A 21,696-nucleotide genomic window follows, 5' to 3' on the forward strand; every position below is an offset into this window, starting at 1 on the left:
GTGCTATCACATAAAGCAAACGGAATCGAAATCGGGTTAGAAATGGCGAAGGAGTAGCATTTTGTAGCAAAATGTACAATATAGGTCAAAAAATCAAGGTCAAAGGTCAAAGAAGTCAAAGGTCAAAATTCTGTGTACAAGTTTTGAAGCCCTCATCTAGTGCCATCACATAAAGCAAACGGAATCGAAATCGGGTTAGAAATGGCGAAGGAGTAGCATTTTGTAGCAAAATGTACAATATAGGTCAAAGGTCAAGGTCAAAGGTCACGACTGAAATTCTGTGTACAAGTTTCAAAGCTCCCATGTAGTGCTATCATATAAAGCAAACAGAATCAAAATTGGCTCATAAATGACAGAGAAGTAGCAAATTGAAGATTTTGATCACACACGGACGCACACACGGACACACGGACGGACACACGGACGGACACACGGACGGACGGACAGACACACGGACACACACACGTACGGAGCCCGTTTCATAGTCCCCTGCTCGAACTCGTTCGGCGGGGACAATAATGGCCACAAGTCACATACATACAATTGGTACAATGGTAATTCGGTAATGTTCCTTATCAAGTGTTCCAGCCTAATGCATTAAAATAATGATAGGGCTCACTGCTTGGTGCTCCACTCATATATTTCTATAACCAATCAAGGCGATTTGATGTTCAGACTTGCACCAGATGCTACCAAATATCAAGCAAACTTTCAGAAGGGTTACAGGACAATCAGAAACATCTTTCTTTTTTTTTCTTTATCTTTTTTGAAGAAAGAAACATATGCGATTCAAGTGAGTTTTAGCACAGAATCAGCCAGGCAAAACTGGTTCTAAGATATTTTCTTCTCACACAAATAGTCCTAGTTCACAACTGGGGACTGGCTCTGAAAACAGGATAGGGTTGTGAAGATTAAATACCAATATTGATGAAACGTAACATGCAGCTTGCAAATAGATTTTTCACACTGCAAACTGAAGGCATACCATTTCAGAGTGAGTGGAGAGGACGTGGTTGAACTCTTCCGTGGTCCACTCCCGTTTCTGCAGGGAGCCCTGGACGTCCACTCGCCTGGCCTGCTCCACCATCTCAGTGTAGGGCTCAAAATTCTGGATTGTGAAATAGGAATATTCAAACAAATAAATAAATCATCACCAAGAAAACTGCATACATGCATCATCTAAAGGAAATCTAGTATCTAAACAAGACACAGAGCAAGTACAACACATCAACTTATCAAACAGTATGGTTGGAAATAAACTATCAGGTTCATATTGGTGAACAATTGTGCTGTATTATCCTACCAATCAGCCCCCCCCCCACCCACACACAAAAAAAAATAAAAATGTTAATAAACAAACAAATGAAAGAAATGAATAAATAATCTATTTTTTCTACAAGCTTAATGTGTGCAGATTAAAGGGTGTGTACAGTTCTGGTCGAGGTGAGGATTTAGCTTTTAACGTTTTGTGAGATATTCAGACACCACTCTATGAGATGTCAAAGAGCATGCAGTTCTAAGGGGTATCAAAAGTTTATTTGATGCAAATCGGTTTTGAAATGGCTGAGATATCAAAAAGCAAGGTGAAACAAAGAGATCCCAATAAAGTTGTGGCATGTCGCCTTTTATTATTAGCACTTTTTTGGATATATCAGCCACTTGAAAACCAATTTTCATCAAATAAACGTTGAATCCTTCTTAAAATTACATGCTCTTTCATTTTTCATAAGAGGCTTTTCATTATCTCACTTAGGAATGTTCAAAACATGAATCCCCCACCTCAACCAGTACTGTACAGTCCCTTTAAGAGAAAAGGAAAAAAAAAAAAAAAAAGCTTTAAGGTCATATAAAAAACTCCCACATCACAATCAAGTCTCAATAACATCATACTATAATGGTATTTCATTCTCCTTCCTCTGTGTTTTCATGGTTTCCAAAGTGATGTCACACAAACCAACCTGCACATGAAGATTTCTGTACATGCTGGAAACTTTGCCTCTGTCCCTGCAATTTCCATATGTAGTGATTGACACAGAACAACAACAAACCTGTTCTTTACAACAATAAAACAAAACAGAACACACAAAAAAACTAGAAATGTCGCTATGGCGACTGATGCCTCCGCCATAATGCATGATTCTCCCAATAGGCGTATAGTACAATGTCTTCACAATGTGTGATCCATGACAGTTTCACATAACTGGCAAAATATTGAAATGACAGGTTTGTCAGAAATGTCTTGAACTGGGTTTGCTATAATTTTCTAAGAGTGCAGGTACACATATTTGAGGAATTTGGGGGAAGTTTATGCATTGAGTAATTTCCAAGGTACGAAGAGTGTGATGACGGTACAAAATAGATTTTTTTTTTTTTTTTTGGGGGGGGGGGGGCATTGAAACCTGGCCTTTAACCCTTAACCTTTGACCTCTGACCTTCTGGCTGGAAATTTCCCGGAGAATCTCCATTAGGTAATGCATGTATTAAGTTTTGAAACTAATAATGCAAGCATTGCATATACTAGTATATGAGGGAAATAGTAAAATTTTGAGTTGACCTTGACCTTTGACCCCTGACTATTGACCCATGACCCCTAAATTCCCTAGATAATCCCTGCCAGACAGTACATGCATATGTACCAAGTTCCACGAAGATACATTGAACATTTGCGAGAAAAGTAATATTGCAACATTTTCACCTAACCTTTGACCTTTTGACCTTTGACCTTATGACATGAAACTCTCTCTGGAGAATCTTTACGCAGTAGTACATGTCCACACCAAGTTTCAAGAAAATACCTTCGGGCATTGCATAGATATGGGGGAAATTGCAACATTTGTAGCATTTGACCTTTGACCTCTTGCCAATGTCACTAAAATCTACTCAACTAATTGTCCCATCATACATCATCCTTGGACCAAGTTTGGTGAAAGCCGCTTCATCCAGTTTTGAGTTATCACGTAAACAGTTAAATTTCAAGATTTGACCTTGATCTTTGACCTTTGACCTCTGTCCGATTTCACTGAAAAACTAATCAAGTAATTGTCCCATCATACATCATCCTCCAACAAAGTTTGGTGAAATTTGCTCCATCCAGTCTTGAGTTATCGCGTAAACGGATACAATTTCATAATTTGACCTTGACCTTTGACCTTTGACCTTTAGCCGATTTCACCCAAAATCTAATAAAATAATTGCCCCATCATACTTCATACTTGGACCAAGTTTGGTAAAATTCCAGTAAATATTACTCAAGTTATCGCGTAAACGAAAGCGGACGGACGGACGGACGGACGTACGGACGGACGGACAACCCGAAAACATAATGCCTCCGGCACCACTTCGTGGCGGAGGCATAAAAAGCAGAAAGAAAGTACTGATACTCTCGATACCTTTGCATACTCTAGGACGGTGTTGACATTCTCGGAGACACACTGCAGGACTTCTGTGACAGCAACACCATAGGAACCATCCTCACCAAAGAGGAGCTCTAAGTCAGGCCAGGGCCGCTGGTCGTCCAACAACCCCTCCATGTCCAGGGAGGAGAGCTTGAGGTCGTATCGGGGCGGGGTCCAGAACACGGTCAGGTACGGGTCACGATGCAAAGCACCTACTTGACCTGTCATGGCATTGGGGAGGAATTATATAATTCACGGGTCACTTAAAAAAAAAAAAAATCTAGGTTATGATATGAATTACTATTTTCTAGAGTCATAGTTTGTGTCATGAACTAGGAATTAAACATTGGCAACCCCAAAGGGGAACATGAATATCCCATAAAGTAGTACTGTATTACCTCAGGAAAGAGAATTATCTCATCAGTCTTTTTGGACAACAAGTAAGCTATAAAGTATTAATTGAAAATAATACAGAGAAGATTAAATGAATTTTGAACATAGAGTGCTTCATTTAAAAAAATGGAAAATGCAATAACCGTCATTGTAATGATGAATAAGTCTATAAACAGGATTGATGTACAACTTTAGCCACCACAAAGTCTTCTGCAATGTCAGTAAACACATAAACCATGCCAAATCCTAACATGATTTTAAGACTACACGTATGAGAGCATACAAAGGTGTACATACAGACAAAATCTACAAGATATAACACTGTCTTTCATATTACACAAAACCCATTTGACCATAAGAGCTGAAATCGATTTACTACACAGAATGAACCAAACTACAATCACTCCTCTTCTGAGACCATCGAACGCTCCAAGTAACTTCTCCCTTTCCATTCCCAACCTATCGTACACTGCAGTGGATGTGTAGGGATGTGTATACTAACCCACAGTGTGTTCAAAGCCAGCAATGATGCCCCTAATCTTGGACATGAACTGCTCCCTGGATGGCATGAGGCTGACATGGACCTTACCAGGAGATACCACAGGTTCACTGAGGTGTCTGAAAGGGGGGAGAAAAACACAATGAATAAAAGAGAAAATATTTTCAGGCAACTACTCAGAAGTTATGTCAGATATCACACAAATTTGGAATTTGGGGATCAATATGTACTGTGTGCTGTGAAGAGAAGTTTACTGAAATGGAAGTTTGTTTGCTTGTTTGTTTGTTTTTTTGCATAAGGCAAATGAGCTAATTAACCTTGTTGATGTTAACCAAGATCGGTCTTCAAGGAACAGACTTATAGTAGGACCATGATGAGAAGAAAAACAGGTTCAAATACATGTACTTCTGGTGTCAAAAATTATAGCTAGAATGAATTTATTGCACCCGAAATCCCCCAGTTTGTCAGCATTCTCTACCTATGGTGAATAAAATCTATACAATTGATTACTCCAACAAATTACACTATACCAGGCAAGTCATGTCTGCATGCTTTCTTCTCACTTGACATAGTTCACTGCGAACTATGACCAATGAAGATAACATGATCATGCTGTACCACGAATGATTAATGAACCTGTGCCATCCTAGTTACTGGTGCTAAAGAGGTTCATATTTTCAGTGTGAATAGAGCTACATGGTCAAGTACACACACACCCATCACAGAACTTAACATTCTGACTCTAATCTTATACAAAGTCATATTGACCAACCTGACAGGGTATGCATATTTCCCCACCGGTTGGTCCTCAGCTCCACCTTTCTCTTTCTCCTCATCTGACGATCCCTTCTCGTTCCCATCCCCTGCAAAGGAAGCATGGATTCAAATGATAACATTTCCATGGCAACCATAAACAAACAGATAGGTACATCACATCATTCAACGTGCAGATTCAACAAAATTGATTTTCTCTTTGGGGTAGCTTCTTTTTTCTGTCCATTTTCTTGAGAATACATTAAAACAAAAGAAAACTTCAAAAAGTATCCTTATAACCAATTGTCTGGGTAGCAAAGTGATCTAAGGGCTGGAAAGATCTTGCAAGACTGTGCTGAAATAATCTATGGTATATGAAGGAGAATTATTAATCTTCAAGCATGTCATAGTTTTGATAAGATGGAAGGATTGAGGTCTCACATGAGCCGTTTTCATCATCACTATGGTCACCCTCATCGCTACTGCTACTGGAGGAGGAGGAAGAGGAAGAGGAGGAGGACTCATGGTCTGGGAAGGTCACAATCTTCTTCTGGTCTCCGCGGGACTTTCCTCGTCTGGATCCTGGTCTCTTGGATCTGTTGAGTAGTGAAAACATAAAAATACATTCATAAAATTCCACTTACAGCTCTACTCAGTGTACAACTAAGCATGAATCAATTAAGAGTTGAAAAAAAAAAAAAACAAGGAAATCCATGAAATATATTCTGGTACTTCTGATAGGAATATGATTATTCAATACACCTCCCCCGCCCCCCCCCCCCCCAAAAAAAAAAAAGAAAGAAAGAAAGAAAGAAAAAAAGAAGGATATATTAACTCGAGTTGGTGTTTGACTGAATGTTTCCCATAATGCTTCTCTTTCCAAGATACACAATACACACTACAAAAAACTAATGCACTGTGGTATCATGGATAGTGGTTTAGACTCATAACAAAGAGGTCCTCAGTTCAAGTCCTGTCTGGCGCATCTAACGTTGGACAAGATATCAAATCCACAATATCCATTTTAACCCAAGAGGAAAAATGGGTCTTGGCAGTGGTGGAGCATAAAAAGCAATGGTAAGGCGAAGTGGGAGAACAGTTTCCTATATTGATTAAAAACTACTAGGGATTATCAAAATGTGATTGTGTGATACATTCAGGCCATGATGAGACACATGACTCACGAAGGGCGTGACGGTACCCTCTCCAAAGGAGGGACATTGAGGACCAGCTGAATCTGGAAGACAGGGTCAGGGGGCATCTCTACGATCTCTTGCCGTTTGATGTCGTCCAGAATCTGGGAGGAGGGAGAACATCAGAGGCATTCATAGACAAATAAAGACAACAGTCAAACATTTGTCACCTGAGGGGGCACTTCAAGTATTCATTAAAAAAATAAAAAAATGCTATTTGAATTCTAGTTAGTAAAAGGGGCTTTATTTCTGTGCCATGGAGAATACAGCAGGGAAGGCAGCAAGAGCCCACATATTAACCCACTGAGGACAGACTGATATTGCTATAACATGCATATCCCATAGACACCTGCCCGAGTATTCTCGTGACTTGTCTTCAACGGGTTAAACGAAAAAAATAAATAAATAAATAAAGTGGTAATTAATGATAATGTGAACTCAATTCTCATGGAGGAAATTGCTCTTGTCCTGGACCGATGTACATTTAGTGTACCACAGATGTTGTGCTCACATCAAGTATAGCTACGCATCACTATTTCATACTGTGCTTCAGCAACATTTCAACAATACCACAGCTGGAATGTAAGTTCTCAGTCTCTTCAGTTATAACATTTATTACTATTGTCTAATGACACAAATCAAAGAAGAATGAAATACTTGATCTACCTCATCTATGTCCACAGGTTGGGGTTTCTCCTCCATCTTGTTGAAGTCATAGATGGGGACGTTCTTGGGAGGAGCTGGAGGTTTCTTAGGTGTCTTCCTAGGACTCTCTCCATCTGCAGTGTTGGGCCTGGTCGACTGCGGAGTTCCTGGGTTACTCTCGGACAAAGCCAGGGTTGCAAGTCGCCGGGAAAATCCTGGAACAATGGAGAGGCACGAAAACTTCCAACAATAAAATTTCCATTTTTAACATGACTGATATCGTGTTGTGAGAACAAGTGTTGGCATACTACATAAATCTGTTCCAGATTAGGATATACAACAAGAGTTTTTTCATTCAGTGATTCAACAGATCATATACACACACTCACACTTAATCTCATTTCTCAGAATAGAAAGTAGCTCATTGTTAGGCAACATCTGCAGATGTTCCATATGTATGAATGTACGATCCTGATTTCAATTTTCTGCTGCGGGTATCCCAGGTTTGGATCTGGGAAAAATATTGTTCATTACAACTTTTAGCATACATCATTACTGGTTGCTGTCTGCAAAAGCGACTATCTGCCTTACTAATTGTGACCTATGGTCAAGTTACATTACAGTACCATGAGTAAATGCTACTATTGTTTGTCACATCAATCACTCACCAGCAGTCTTCTTTGGCCTGGGCACATCGGTGTCCCAGCTACCGTCACTGTCACTACCAGAGTCATCCTCCCTCCTAGCCAGCTCATCCCCGGTCTTGAGGGAAGTCTGGAGGAACTCCTGGAGGAGGCGGACGGCCGTCCTGACCAGCCGGTGCAGCATGTCCAGGATGATGTAGTCGGTGGCGTGCAGGAAGCGGGCCAGGCGGGAGAGGATGTTGCGCCACTGAGCTATCTGGGTGTAGGTTGGGCCTGAGCCTGGTGGGAGATCGTGGTTTAAAGTTTGGGGAACGTAGACCAGTTAGTATGTGAAATACAGTTAAACTCGCCTAAGTCGACGTCGCATATGTCGAATAATCGCGCAAGTCGAAGATTTTAAAAAGTCCCGATTTTTCCCCATTGACTTACGTGTATTAATTCACTCACAAGTGGAATTTTTTAAGTCGAATACTCGCCTAAGTCGATGAAATTCCAAGAACACTTTCACGGAAAAACCATTGAATTCACTGTGCCTAAGTCGAATAAGATTTTATTGTGTAATAAATCACTGTCAAAATCACGAGACGCCAGTTTTTGTTTACATACAGTATATACAAAAAGAAACTTTGCGTTAATAAACATTAACGTTTCATTAACGCAAGCGGTTTCACCTGAATCGTTATTAACGCAAACTAACGATCGGGAAAATTAACGTTTGTAGTAACGATGAGAAACGATCCCAAGCGCAAATTAACGATGTTTCGTTGACATTAACGATAGGTAACGCAAGAACTCACGCGAGATTTTGGTTTCCGTTACCCACACCTGGCGAAAGGATGACGTAGCCCCTGCCGAGTGTAGCGATCTATGCCTTATATACTTAACGGAGTCTTTTCGCGAATCGAATCACGATTTCGCGAATGGTTAATATGCGACCGGGGTCACCAAAAACGCACACCGGGCCACCAAAAAAAAAAAAAAAGCCGGATGTTTGCCTTCAGTTTTGGAAATGAACAGCGGTAACAATCGGCTCCATAAGATGCTAGAATAAATGTCAGATGTTTGCTCTTAATTTTGGAAGTGAATAACGGTAATATTCAATGTGGATAAAGTGTCTTGCTGAAGGGCAAATATCGGGCACACCGCTCCAGCTCTCGGCTCCAGAGTAGACAACATACATGTACATAATACATGTGTACGCGTGGTGTAACTGTAAGTCGATTTTTTTTTCGACTTACGCACAAGTCGAAACTCGCCTAAGTCGATGTGTTTTGCTCAGTCCCGAGAAGATCGACTTATGCGAGTTTAACTGTATCAACAAACCAAAGAAGCTTTCAGACAGTGAATTGCACATTAAATACACTTATATTACCTTAACTTTCTTGATGCTGTAACTTTGACTTTATAACCAAAATACAAACAAACTGTATCGAGATGAACTATTGCAGGAATCTTACATTTAGTACATTATAAAATTAGAAAAGTACTTGGAGAGTGCAGACCTCTGCCAAGCCAGCAACTCATTTCCACAAAACATGCATGCATTGTTTCATCATCAGCAGAGCATATATGTAAACCTTCAGTATGTGCAGCTAGAATTTCCAAGTTCACTGACCTTATACACCAAAATATCAAAAATCCTTCAAAAATCCATATAGATTCCTGGATCTCTACCAAAGTTTAATCATCTGTTCCTTGGGTCCTTATCAACTTTTCTTGCAAGTTTCATTCAAATCCATTCACAACTTTTGACTTTTGAGTTATTTTGCAAACAGACAAACCAATGCCGATGATCACTTAACCTCCTCCTTCCTTGGCAGAGGTAACAATGTGTCACAACAAAACGTGGGATGGACAGATGGACTGATGGACGGATGGATATCCCCAAACATAAATGCCTACAGCACCCTTTGGGCGCTGAGACATAACAATCATATCACTATAATCTCTATATTCACTGTAATGAAACTAAGAGCATGAATCACAAAATTGAATCAGTAAGATTGCAGAACTCTACATCCTCTTTAATTTTGCACGCTCAAAATAAAATCTGATCTGCTCACTCCAAAAATAATGTCCAATAAATAAATGTTCATACCACAATATTACATAATGACACGAAAGCAGGAAAAAGAGGACCTCACTAGACACTTACTCTTCTCGTCCTTCTTCTTCTTGTCTTTCTTGTCTCTCTTCAGCTCCACCTTCTTGGTGAGTGGTCCCATGCCAGGAACAAAGGTGTGCCTTATACCCTCCATCTCGGCCACTTTCTGTGAATGCACAATGTGGACAGAGTCAATGACTAAGGCAGGGCCCTGCCTTTTGATTTAATCTGGCTATGATATCTTATTCTGTCACAATCTCACACATTGGGGTAAAAAACAAGCAAGAGTACAGAGTTGCACCCTGAATTAACACCTACGGCTAAATCCAAATAGGCCATACATGAATACTGTATAAATGAACCAATTTAATGCCTCAAATTCAGAGATTCTAGTCATTAAGTGTGCTTTGAATCTAGCATATCGTTGCTGGGGCGACAAACCTTGTTTCTCAAATTCTTGTGAAAATCACTTTTTGGATTAATTTCCAGATAATCAGTGTCCTGTCAAAAGCCTAGCTGTCTTACCCAAATATGAAGGCATGGCAAGTCAGAGAAAAGCAATCCCAATTATTATAATACTTTAACTAGAAATATCACTTAAGGTGATTAATACCCCCGCCCCGTGACGACAGTCTTACCCAAGGCATGATCTTTCCTTGATCTTCTGCCATTTAAATGCCGTTACCATGGCAACGCAGCTTCCGACACGTCCGAAAAATATGTCTTGCACATCTTCCCACCAAGACTATTGTGTGTGCCACATTTCATAAGCTTTTGTCAAAAACTGAGGAAGTAGTTCAATCCACAAGATCTTTCCTTGATCTTCCACCATTAATATGCGGTTACCATGGCAACGCAGCTTCCGACATGTCCAAAAAATATGTCTTGCACATCTTCCCACCAAGACCAATGTGTGTGCCACATTTCATGAGCTTCAGTCGAATACAGAGGAAGTAGTTCAATCCGCAAGATCTTTCCTTGATCTTCTGCCATTTATATGCCGTTACCATGGCAACGCAGCTTCCGACACATCCGAAAAATATGTCTTCCACATCTTCCCACCAAGATCAAGGTGTGTGCCACATTTCATAAGCTTTGGTCAAAAAACTGAGGAAGTAGTTAAATCCGCAAGATCTTTCCTTGATCTTCTGCCATTAATATGCCGTTACCATGGCAACGTACTTTCGGGTACTGTCAAAAAATGCGTCTTGCACATCTACGACCAAAGGCACACATCTGTACCAAGTTTCATGAAAATTGGGTAAAAACTGAGGAAGTAGTTTGCAACACAAAATTTTCCATCATTTTGGCTCATAATATGTGAGCTGTTACCATGGCAACATACTTTTTGTCACTGTCAAGAAATGTGTCATGCTGACCTATATCCTAAGACAAACATTCAATATGAATTCCATGAGAATTGGAAGAACACTGATGAAGCAGTTTTGCCATGAAGCATTTTGCCCTATATTTTACCAATAACATGCCGTTACCATGGCAACACACTTTTTGCCACTGCGGAAATATGTGTCTTGCACATTAACATATTCAGATGAACATCTGTACCTAATTTCATAAAAATTGATCAAAAACTGTGGGAGGAGTTCGCGACGCAAGATTTGTACCCATTTTTGCCCATAATATGCCGTTACCATGGCAACGTACTTTTGGGTACTGTCAAAAAATACGTCTTGCACATCTACAACCCAAGGCACACATCTGTGCCAAGTTTTATGGGAATCGGTTGAAAACTGAGGAAGTAGTTCGCGACGCAAGATTTGCAACAGACCAACCGCCCGACCGACCGCCCGACCGCCCGACCGCCCGACCGCCCAACCGCCCGACCGCCCGACCGCCCGACCGTCCGCTGATTCCTATATACCCCCTTCAAACTTCGTTTGGCGGGGGTATAACTACCATGTTTTTGGTTGTTGTTTTTTTGCTCTATTGAACATTAGACATTTTTTAGATGCTTTTATCGCCCCAACAGCAATATGAGGAACACTCACCACACAGCATTCCCAGGCCAGCTTAACAAATTTGTCCCTCATCCTGGTTAGCTGGAAGTGGGCTGCCTCGCAATGATTGGCCTGCTGCTTGCAGAACTCGTCCAGGGTCAGCGTCCGGTGGCAGTCCAGGTTGACCAGACAGATGGCCTTCTCCCCCGCACCCTGGCCAGTCATGCTGGAGCAGGCAGTCTCACACTGGCCACGGACGTAGAGCAAGCATCGCTGGAGGATCTCGTTAACCGTAAACAACTGCTTCTTCATGATCGTCCTGGCAAATGAGGAAGGAGATGTTGTTTCACACAGTTGCTAGGTTAACGGCATTAAAGGCGTGGTCACACTATGTCAAACCACGCATAGTTTCACTACCCAGTATTTTGCTTCGCATAATTTGGGCAGTGTGACTGCAAACTTCCCGTGAAACTTTTTGCACGCACTTAGAAAATTTTTCACTTCTTGCAAAACTACACGTAGTTATGTGTAGCGTGACTGCATTGCAGCTGAAACTTTGAGAAGTTTGTGATGTGATAATAGATCCTTTCATGTTGTTTACGTACTATGCGCATCTTTTTTTTTTTTTTTTTGCATGCTATGCTGATCAGCATTTCAATTCTTAATATTCATGGGGGAAGGCCTTTTTTTGAAAGACCAATTACTGGTAGTTTCACACCACTGAAACTAGATGTAGTGTTGTTGGTAGCATGACCGCATTCTCAAACTACTGGAAGTTATCTGGAAGCAAGCTACATTTGTTTACATAGTTTCACACAATGTGACTGCAGCTAAATGTACAAATTTATGATGCATTCACTGTGTCCCATCTTTTATAAGGACCACTTTTTTTTCTGATTATCTAAGCCATTTCTAAACCTATTTTCATCAAATAAACTTTGATATCCTCTTCGAATTTCATGCTCTTTAATATTTCATATATTAACGTAGTTTCTCATTATCTTACAAAAAAAGTTAAAAACCTGAAGCCCCATCTCAACCAAATCTATACCATCGCTTTAAACCTCAAAATCTGTTAGCCCTCACATCATCCTCTACCCTCAAAGCCTATAATTTCATGATATCTTTCTGAAATCATGCCATCTGCTGACTTGAGTACTCACTTGCTGGTGGCATTCTTGGCTGCTCTCACATTTATTTTCCAGACGTTGAATGCTTTCCAGATCCTGAGTGTGTAGAATAAACATAGTACAGGCACTCATTTCAGAAATTGATATTGCAGTAAGATAATGTTTCATGAGCTTGCTTAAAAACAATAGAAATTTAGAAAGCCGAATCTCTATTCAAACATTATATTAACTTACAATCCTTACAAATAAAAAGTTCAGTCACATGTAGTTTGTGTTTTTATTCACACATTCAAATCAGTGGACTCAGAAATCACTGCGATAGAATTATGTAGTTTAAATGATGTACGGCACTACATCTAAAACTCAGATATACACAGTCCATCAAAAGTTATGTCTACACTTAAAACAGTCAACGGCAATACTGTAAAAACATGATATATTCGCGGCATGAATTTTTCGCGAATTGGAGCCGACGGCCTCTTTTACGGCATGAAATTTTCGCGAACTGCCACTGTCATTCAATGCACATAGTGTAGACACGAACTTTCGCGTGCATTTAAATTTCGCGAATCTTGCCGCTCGCGAAATTTGCGAAATTAAAATGCACGCGAACATTCATCGTTTTACAGAATCTTCTAAATAGTGGCAAAGCTCAATAACTTTTCATACAAAGAAAGGTAACGATGTCAGACAGAATGATTTACCTGAATTTGACAAAGACACCTTGGTTGTGGATGGCACTGAAGAGACGTCTCTCATACTGCCATTGCATTGTGGGAGTGATGTCATCATATTCATCTTCCCCTTCTTCAATATGCTGAGAATAAAATGACAATGAATAAAAGATAATGTACAAGTGATAGGATGACCAGTTCATAGAATTATCAGGAATCTTAATCTTGATTTCTTTCACAAGCAATGTTTTAACCACCATCATCTTCAAAACATATCAGATTTCTGATGTAATATTAAAGATAGTGCAGAACAGTTATTTGCAAGAGCATCCTTTTTTCTTTTCTTTTCTTTTCTTTTTCGTCTGCCTAGTCATTTTCTATTCCACACTGCCAAGCATATAGCTGGAAAAAAAGTGTAATGATAAACAAGAAATTACCAAGTTGTCTCTTTCACAGAATTTTAAACCTATTATGTCATTGCCAGAACAATGGAATATATTTAAAAAAAAAAAAAAATCACTTCCTTTGACATTTTTGCCAGACAGTAATATCTGTGAAAGAGGTAAGACCACTACAACAAATTTAAATAACATTCACTTATCTTCTGGTAATATTAAGCTATTCAACATCAATTTACTGTACTTCATTTAAAAATCAAAGGAAAGTTGAAGAGAAGAGGATTGTTAGGGAGGGACCAAAGAAATGTATGGATTTTCTGAGAACTAACCAGGGAGACAAAGTTGGCACTAGCTGTGAAGTACATCTGTGAGGTCCTGGCATCATTGGGAGAGACAACTTGCAGATCATAAGGGTTATAGCGCCCTCTAGGATCATGACGATTTCGAGGAAGAGCATAAACAAAGTCACCTTTGTCTGGCGGTATCTCCTGGCAAGAGAAAATTTGTTGTGAATCAAGACTTTACTGTTATGATAAAGAATGAATGGCCATATGCCAACATATGATCTAAAGCTGAAATTACAATGTATACTCTGCATATTCTTTTTTTCTTTAAAAAAAAAAAAAAAGAGAGAGATTTGTGACAATCTCAATGGAGTCAGCCTTTTAATACCATGTCCATGTGAGTTTTCAGTATCAATTTACAATTAAACTAGCAAGAAAGTATTTCCTGGTTTACATAATGTGACTGGCTCATGCTCCAGGTTTCATTTCACATAAACAGTATTAGGCATTTCTATATCCTAAAATGTGGATGATTCTCCATCATAATCTATATTTCCTTGTGATATTCTGAAATTATTTATTTTTCAAAATAGTTAGCATTTCACACATCCCCTTCGACTCAACTGCACTTTTGCAACATCAACACTGACTACTTGGCTTCAACAGCAACAATCCCTTCAAGTTACAGAACTACACTCTGCTAGACAATCTGCTAAACATGTATAAAACTTCTGCTAATCAACCCATCTACCACTTGAAAATCACATCACAACAAACAAGTATAATGAATGCAGTATGATTATAGAGAATGCAGAACAGGTATATGCACATATATGCAAGATTTCAAAACAGACTACATATGACTGATGAGCTATGCACTGAATGACAGAGTTAGAGCTGATTGAATGAAAGATGCTAATATAACCCATTAGCAACAACTGGCTACATCACACATTCTCAAACTATACAGAGTACAAATTTTGAGAATACTTTGACAGAGGAATAAGTTTGATGGGGTTAATGTATGCTGAAAGATTTAAAAAAATTAATGCATGGAAATACTATGGCATATAAAGATGGAGCAGAAAATGGATGATAAGTACAAGAGTGGAATCAAACTTCATAGATTGAAGTTGACAAATCTGTCACTAATTACTCTTGTTAAAGACAGACTACTGAAAACAGCATATGCAATATGCAATACATGGGTTGGAAAATAGAAAAACAACAGGGCTTCAATATCCCTGGATTTGCTACCAACTGTGGAGGCAACAATGTACATGATGAGATCAACTTTATCAATTCAAATATGACTGTAAGCTTTAACTTTTTTACCCGTTTCTAGTTGGCTTCTAATACACCTAAGGAAATTATCCAGTCAGTTTGATGCACAGATATATCAAAAAAACTTGAATGCTTTCTTCCAAAATACTTCATGAATCACTAAGAATTTTGCTTGTTCAGTTTCAATCTGTTTGAATATACATTGTCAGGAAAACAAAGGCATATAACAATCATGCACACTGTTCACCACCATTGTCAGTAGCAATCCTCTAGAAAACAAACTGAGACAAATTTCAGACGGATTTCAGACAGTGATACGATACCTCCATGTATTCACGTACACCTTCCTGAGTCTGGATATTACAATGTGAACATCAGATAAACATGTAATATTTTTTACAATAATTTGCACATGCATCCAGCTAAACACACATCAAAACATGATAATAGAATACATTACAGGTAATGTTGTTTCTCTCTAAAATGTTGCGGAATGATGTACTGAATGTGAAACACATCCATACGTACAATGTATGTGCCCTTTCTGCTTATTTCATGTTTGTATGTTTGTTTGTTTTAATGTCCATGTTTGTCTGTGCTCCTGTCTGTCAAATGTCTGTGCCAATACATGTAACTGCTTCTCTACTGTAAACATGGAAATATTTGTGGTACATCAATTTTTGTTGATTTTTTGCTACTTCTGGCTTCTAGACTTCCTTTAGCTTTTGGATTCTAAAACCTGCAAAAACATCTCCATGATTATCTACGCACATTTTGAATACGTTGAATCCTGCATAGTGTAAACTGATAGATACTACTACAGCAGCACTAAATGTGTGTGATACTGTATACGCCATATATTTTGCAAGTCTAAATTTTTGCGAATCGGGAATCCCCGACGATTTCGCGAGTGGTTAAATTCGTGATCGTGGAGTCCTGTACTGAACAGAGAAGTGTACACGCGTACATTACATTCACACTGGGATCAGAGTCAATATTTTCACGTGTCTTTAATTTCGTGAATAGCACCCGACTCACTAAATTCGCGAAAATAAAAACCTCACCAAATATTCGGCGTATACAGTATGTGTCGTAGTATTCATTTGAGCACATGTGTGTTATGCTAGTAGCTTTCTGCTCTGCGGGCCACACATTCATTTGGGTCATTTGTGTGTGCTGATGCATACCGTAAATTTTCATACATGGAGCTGTCAAATAGAATTTTGTCTGCTTTGAATTGTATGAAACATACAAGTTAAGAAGTGTGCAATGAAATTTTCAAAACCAGCAAATGTGATTTTTAGCCACTCAGTACAAAAATTAGATCACACAAAACTACGGGCTTTAACTGTATGTCTTTATCCACTTTCATATGTCTCTTTGTGCTCATTTCTGATACTCTGTGCCAGCAACCAAGACAATCTGTATTCACGTCATCTATTTTGCATGGAATTCTTCAATACGATTTAATAAATGGAGCAAAATTTTCATGACAGCAAAATATCCACAAGGCTTGCACAGCATTAGCAAGTTATTATCAAAGTGTTTTTGCAAAGCCAGCTTTGCAGAGAGCAATGTTCATATCACACAAACTATGGCTGAATGAAATCTTCTCACAAATATTAAGACCTCATATTTGAGAGTGATATCAATGGTATGAACTGAAAGTATAAGAATTTTTAATATGATGCATCATTTTCAAAATTGACATGTGACATGAAAGTATGTAGAGTTAAATTTAAAGGGCTCGTATAGTTTTGGTTGAGACCTAACTTCAGGTTTTTAACATTTTTGGGTGAGATAATGAGAAACCTCTTATGGAATATGAAAGAGCATTTAATTCCAAGAGGAATTCAATGTTTATGATGAAAATTGGTTATGAAATGGCAGAGATACCCAAAACAGAGCAATAGTAACAAAATGTGGGACCCACATTTTATTATGATCGCTTTGTTTTACTTTGTTTTTGGATGTCTCAGCCATTCCAAAACCGATTTTCATCAAATAAATTTGAATTCCTCTTAGAATGTCATGCTCTGTACCATTTCATAAGTGGTTTCTTGGTGTCTTGCAAAAAGTTAAAAGCCAAATCCTCAGCTCCACCAATGCTGTACCATCCCTTTAATATGGAAGTCTTTGGGATAACCATCAGGACCATGAATGGCTACAGTTTGAAAAAGACAATTTTACATTACAGTATTTTAGAATCAAGGTTTCATTTCAGCATGCCTGTATTGCAGCTAATGGTAATACACTTTTCCAGAGGTAGCTAAATTCAGATCATGTATGAACATTCAATATGAAAGGAAATACACCATGAAAATGGCAAATGGCTGATCTATAGACAGAATGCAAACTTTTGTAAACTTTTTTTCCCCTACCTTTTCTGGCTCCTGTAGCTTCATCTCAATGGTTGGAATGATTTCTTTGACACCCGGTCCATGTCTGGGAAGGTCCGTCACAAGGCCTAGAGCACGGCGCATACTTCTGATATGGTAGCTGAGACTGTCAACTGCAGGGACTAAAGGGTTGAAATCCAACATTTTTTGATTAAGACTTCATATCAAAGGAGGGGAAGGAATTATTCAGACAGAAGCCTATTCTTTGAAATGGTACATGAATGTTAAAGGCATAATTTACCATTTGCAGATGAAACAAAAACCCAGCATTAGTGCTTTAAAATAGTTCTAAAATGTGAGTTAGGGATAGAAACAACCACTGTCAAAATTTGAATCCGTATAATCAATGTTAAGTGTTGTTGAATACACAAAATGTGAACAATAGTTATAATAAAAAATGTTTACAGAATAAACCGTATACAGTTATGGTATAATGAGAAAAACCCTGATATCTCCTTATATTTTAGGTTTTATTGCAAATATTTCATATGTAGGATGTTTTATGACACAACAGACCTACACATATGCATCAAATGTGATATCTTGAACATTTTTGAAATCACTGCACCCAAAGGTAAACTGGACCTTTAATATAGTCAACCTTGCTTAAGTTGACCTCGCATAAGTCAAATAATATTTGCCTAAGTCGAAGGTCTTTTCAAGTCTTCTTCTCTCTATACATTGTATCCTATTGATTTTAATCCATCGTAAGTCGAATTTTCTCACAGTCGAAGCTTTTTTTTTTTCAGTCTAAACAGATTCGACTTCAGCATGGTTGACTGTACCAATCTAAAGAACTTCATAGAGTTTACACAATTATTATGACAAATACCTTCATGAAAAACAATGACAATATGAATACTTGCAAAACTTGTCATACACAATAATCCTTACATAAAGCACCTTGTGGAATTTCCAGCAAACACATGTACTGGTTACTAAAACCAGGCTTTCATTCATGATTCATTCAGTATTTCAGCGATGAAATCGCTGTCGCATTGTCAGTAGGAAGTGCTCATGTTGATCATTTCATTTGAGCAAATGACCATTAAACATACCTAACAAACGGTACAAGAATCCCTTCTGAGCACTGGTGATTTAACTCTGTGTGTGCTTTAACTCTTTGAGTGCTGATAGACACAGAATCAAAGCCTCATAGCGTTGCACATACTGTCCAAAAGTCCTTTGCACAAAAAGGGTTAATGAGTACTTTAGGCATTTGGGTAATCAGGACAGAGGCAAAAACATACATGTATTCACCATTTGAAAAACCTGATGATGTACAAAATTCAAAGTAACATTACATATTTGTGAAAACTGACTTAACAGAAGGTTCACATACCAGAATCATCATACTGGTTGGTCTGAAGGTAAGTGAGCACTGTGCGTGAATCAGGGCGAGATCCCGTTGGTGAAGGCTGTCGTGCCGAGTGGTCATCGCTCTTGACTGACCCTTCCGAAGGGTCCGGTGTGAACTCGTTCTTGGCAAGCTGCATGAGCGGAGAGAGGGGCGCGACAGATTCGAGGCGTTGGCTGTCCGGAGGTTTGAGGGCGCTCTCCACTTCCCCTCTGCCCTCCCCTTCCTGTTCGAGAGGCGAGTCTCTGTCCGGCTTGCTCTCTGGGTTTTCCTCCCTGAAAGTTACTGTGGCTGTCTCCTCAGAAGTCTTGGCCGTACTAACAGGGTGTGGCAAGTGATGCCCATTCACAGTTGGTTTTGCATCATCCCTGGCCCCTCTGATAAAGGAGCAAGTGAAATGTATTATGTTTAGTTATGAATAATTTATATCAAAATGAAACACAATTCCCACATTTTATTCATTGACATTCACTACTTAATCTACACATTATCAATCTTGTTAATATCTTTCATATTACAAGAACTGTAATCATTCCACACTTGCATTGCCATGAATATTTCATTCGAATATGCTTTCTAGTAAAACACAAATTGCAATCCTTGAAGCAGACAGGCATAACTTATCTCAAACAACCACATGATCCCTAGTAAAATTATAGGAGCCATTCATACAAAAGTTGCTCATCAAAACTCTACATGGTTTACCTCAGTATACAACACACTCCGCATCATGCAAACATCAAATTACACTAGCACTCTTTCTAATTAGAACTGAGAGTAATAACAGGACCACTCAGGATCAATGATATTACGGTACAATAATTTATGTAAGCACATCTCCAAAAATGCACAAACTTTAATCTCAACTCATGGTATCTTACACTGGCTTTGTTGCTGTGTTGGCCTCGTCTGCTTTCTTCGCTGCCTGACGTTTCATTCTAATCCTCGTCTGGTCACGCTTGAAGAATGTTGTTCTTATAGCAGCACCGGGATTCGGCGCCCTGCTCCCAGACGGAGGACGAGGTATGGCTGGTAAGGGTGCACTCTGTCCCCCCAGAATGAAAGAAAATAGAAGGGATGAGAATCATTTAGTTATACACATATGACTACTATTAACCAGTTTGTTCGTGAATGATGACATTATAAAATGGGACATCTACATACATTTTGAATTACAGTATCTGCTACTCAAAATGAATGTTGTAAAGTGCTACGATGCTGTGTGAGTATGATTACAGTATGCCACAAATTACAGTACTACATCGTACTGCATGGTACTACTACATACAGTAGTACTACTGCAATCACTGCATTAGTAATTTTTTTTTGTGTTATTGTACTGTTGCTGAAAGTGTCTGTTAGGGTGATTTCAAACAAAAAGTTTTGAAATCACTGAGAGCATACCAATATATGAAATCTACATCTACTCTTTGTATCTGTGCATATTGTTGTATGATATCTGCAAATTACATAAAAAATCAAGCTCATGGTATCTGGTTCATAAGATGCATTATAAATGCATGAATAAATCATGAACATCCTCATCCAATGTACAGCTGACATGAAAAAGAAACAACCAGAAATTTCTGTTCCATGATGTAAATGACACAAACAGTTTTCAAAGTTAAATGAACATGTAACCATATTGACGAATTACTTTTCTTTTTCATCCTTTAACCACTGTTTTACTCTCACATTTGGAAACTAAATGCAGCACAAACAGCTTGATTAAAAGATTGACATCAGAAAAGTGACAGCTCATACCTGCTTATTTGCACCAGGATCTGGTAGCCCACTTTGCCTCATTCTCACGTTCTGAAAGACCTGGGCATCTTGGGGTCTGTCATACAGCCTGGCTTTCAAGTCTAAGCCCTTCTGACGAGCCCTGGAGGTGGGTTCAATGAACTCTGGCTCGGCTTCAAAGGTCACCGTCTTCTGTCGGGTGGGCTGGTGGTGCTTCGGGGGAGAGTCGCGGGGGAAGGAGGGGCTGGGCAGCTTCTGGGATGAGAGTGGAGTCTGCTGCAGATAGAGGCCGTAGTCATCCAGGGAACCAGTCTGAAGCGCAGCTGGGGCGCTCTGTGCCACTCGGGTATTGGCGTCCGCCACAATGATGAGTTCCCCCTGAGACTGTGGCGTGTGGTTTCCGGTGATGCGGCCATTGGGGTTTGGAGATGGAGAGTCGTCGAGATTGGTGGTCTCATCAGAAGTCGTGTAAAATGAAGACTCCATCTTGAGGCATAGATGCATGCAGTTTGAAGAGTATCTCCTTAAACTGCATCCATTGGATTATGATTTTAAACCCTGTTGACACAGAATTTATCAAAGATGTTTTATTAAAAAAAAATACAGAGGTATTTGCTGGAAAAAAAAAAAAGCTTAGGGTGTGTTCGAGCGCTCTCCTAAAGCGAACTGTACCGTACAGTACCCGCGCCAAAGGAGCGCTTGAATGCTCCTAAAGTGTACCGCACCGTACTGTACCGAGCCAAAGGTGGACCACTTCCCGATATGCTCCAAAAGCGTACCAAAAGCGTACCAAAAGTTCGCTGTAAAGCATGCGCGTATCATGCGCATACGTCACAATGCAAA

General features: G+C 39.3%; 1 protein-coding gene across 1 annotated transcript in view; it reads right to left on the minus strand.

Annotated features, from left to right (window-relative positions):
* Positions 1-21,339, minus strand: part of LOC140231704 (dynein axonemal heavy chain 6-like) — an 87,917-nt gene extending 66,578 nt beyond the window's left edge. The window contains exons 1-18 of the mRNA XM_072311861.1: positions 20,875-21,339; positions 19,992-20,155; positions 19,096-19,487; positions 17,736-17,875; positions 15,678-15,707; positions 14,116-14,274; positions 13,419-13,531; positions 12,748-12,810; positions 11,636-11,903; positions 9,678-9,792; positions 7,547-7,801; positions 6,900-7,093; positions 6,225-6,337; positions 5,482-5,636; positions 5,060-5,123; positions 4,291-4,406; positions 3,390-3,616; positions 986-1,108 (exon numbers count right to left, since the gene is read on the minus strand). Of these exons, the coding sequence (XP_072167962.1) occupies positions 986-1,108; positions 3,390-3,616; positions 4,291-4,406; positions 5,060-5,123; positions 5,482-5,636; positions 6,225-6,337; positions 6,900-7,093; positions 7,547-7,801; positions 9,678-9,792; positions 11,636-11,903; positions 12,748-12,810; positions 13,419-13,531; positions 14,116-14,274; positions 15,678-15,707; positions 17,736-17,875; positions 19,096-19,487; positions 19,992-20,155; positions 20,875-21,339 (3,156 nt within the window). The remainder of the gene's footprint in view (positions 1-985; positions 1,109-3,389; positions 3,617-4,290; positions 4,407-5,059; positions 5,124-5,481; positions 5,637-6,224; positions 6,338-6,899; positions 7,094-7,546; positions 7,802-9,677; positions 9,793-11,635; positions 11,904-12,747; positions 12,811-13,418; positions 13,532-14,115; positions 14,275-15,677; positions 15,708-17,735; positions 17,876-19,095; positions 19,488-19,991; positions 20,156-20,874) is intronic.
* Between the last annotated feature and the right edge of the window lie 357 nt (positions 21,340-21,696).

The sequence above is a fragment of the Diadema setosum genome, chromosome 1, assembly GCF_964275005.1.
Source record: "Diadema setosum chromosome 1, eeDiaSeto1, whole genome shotgun sequence".
Taxonomy (NCBI): Eukaryota; Metazoa; Echinodermata; class Echinoidea; order Diadematoida; family Diadematidae; genus Diadema; species Diadema setosum.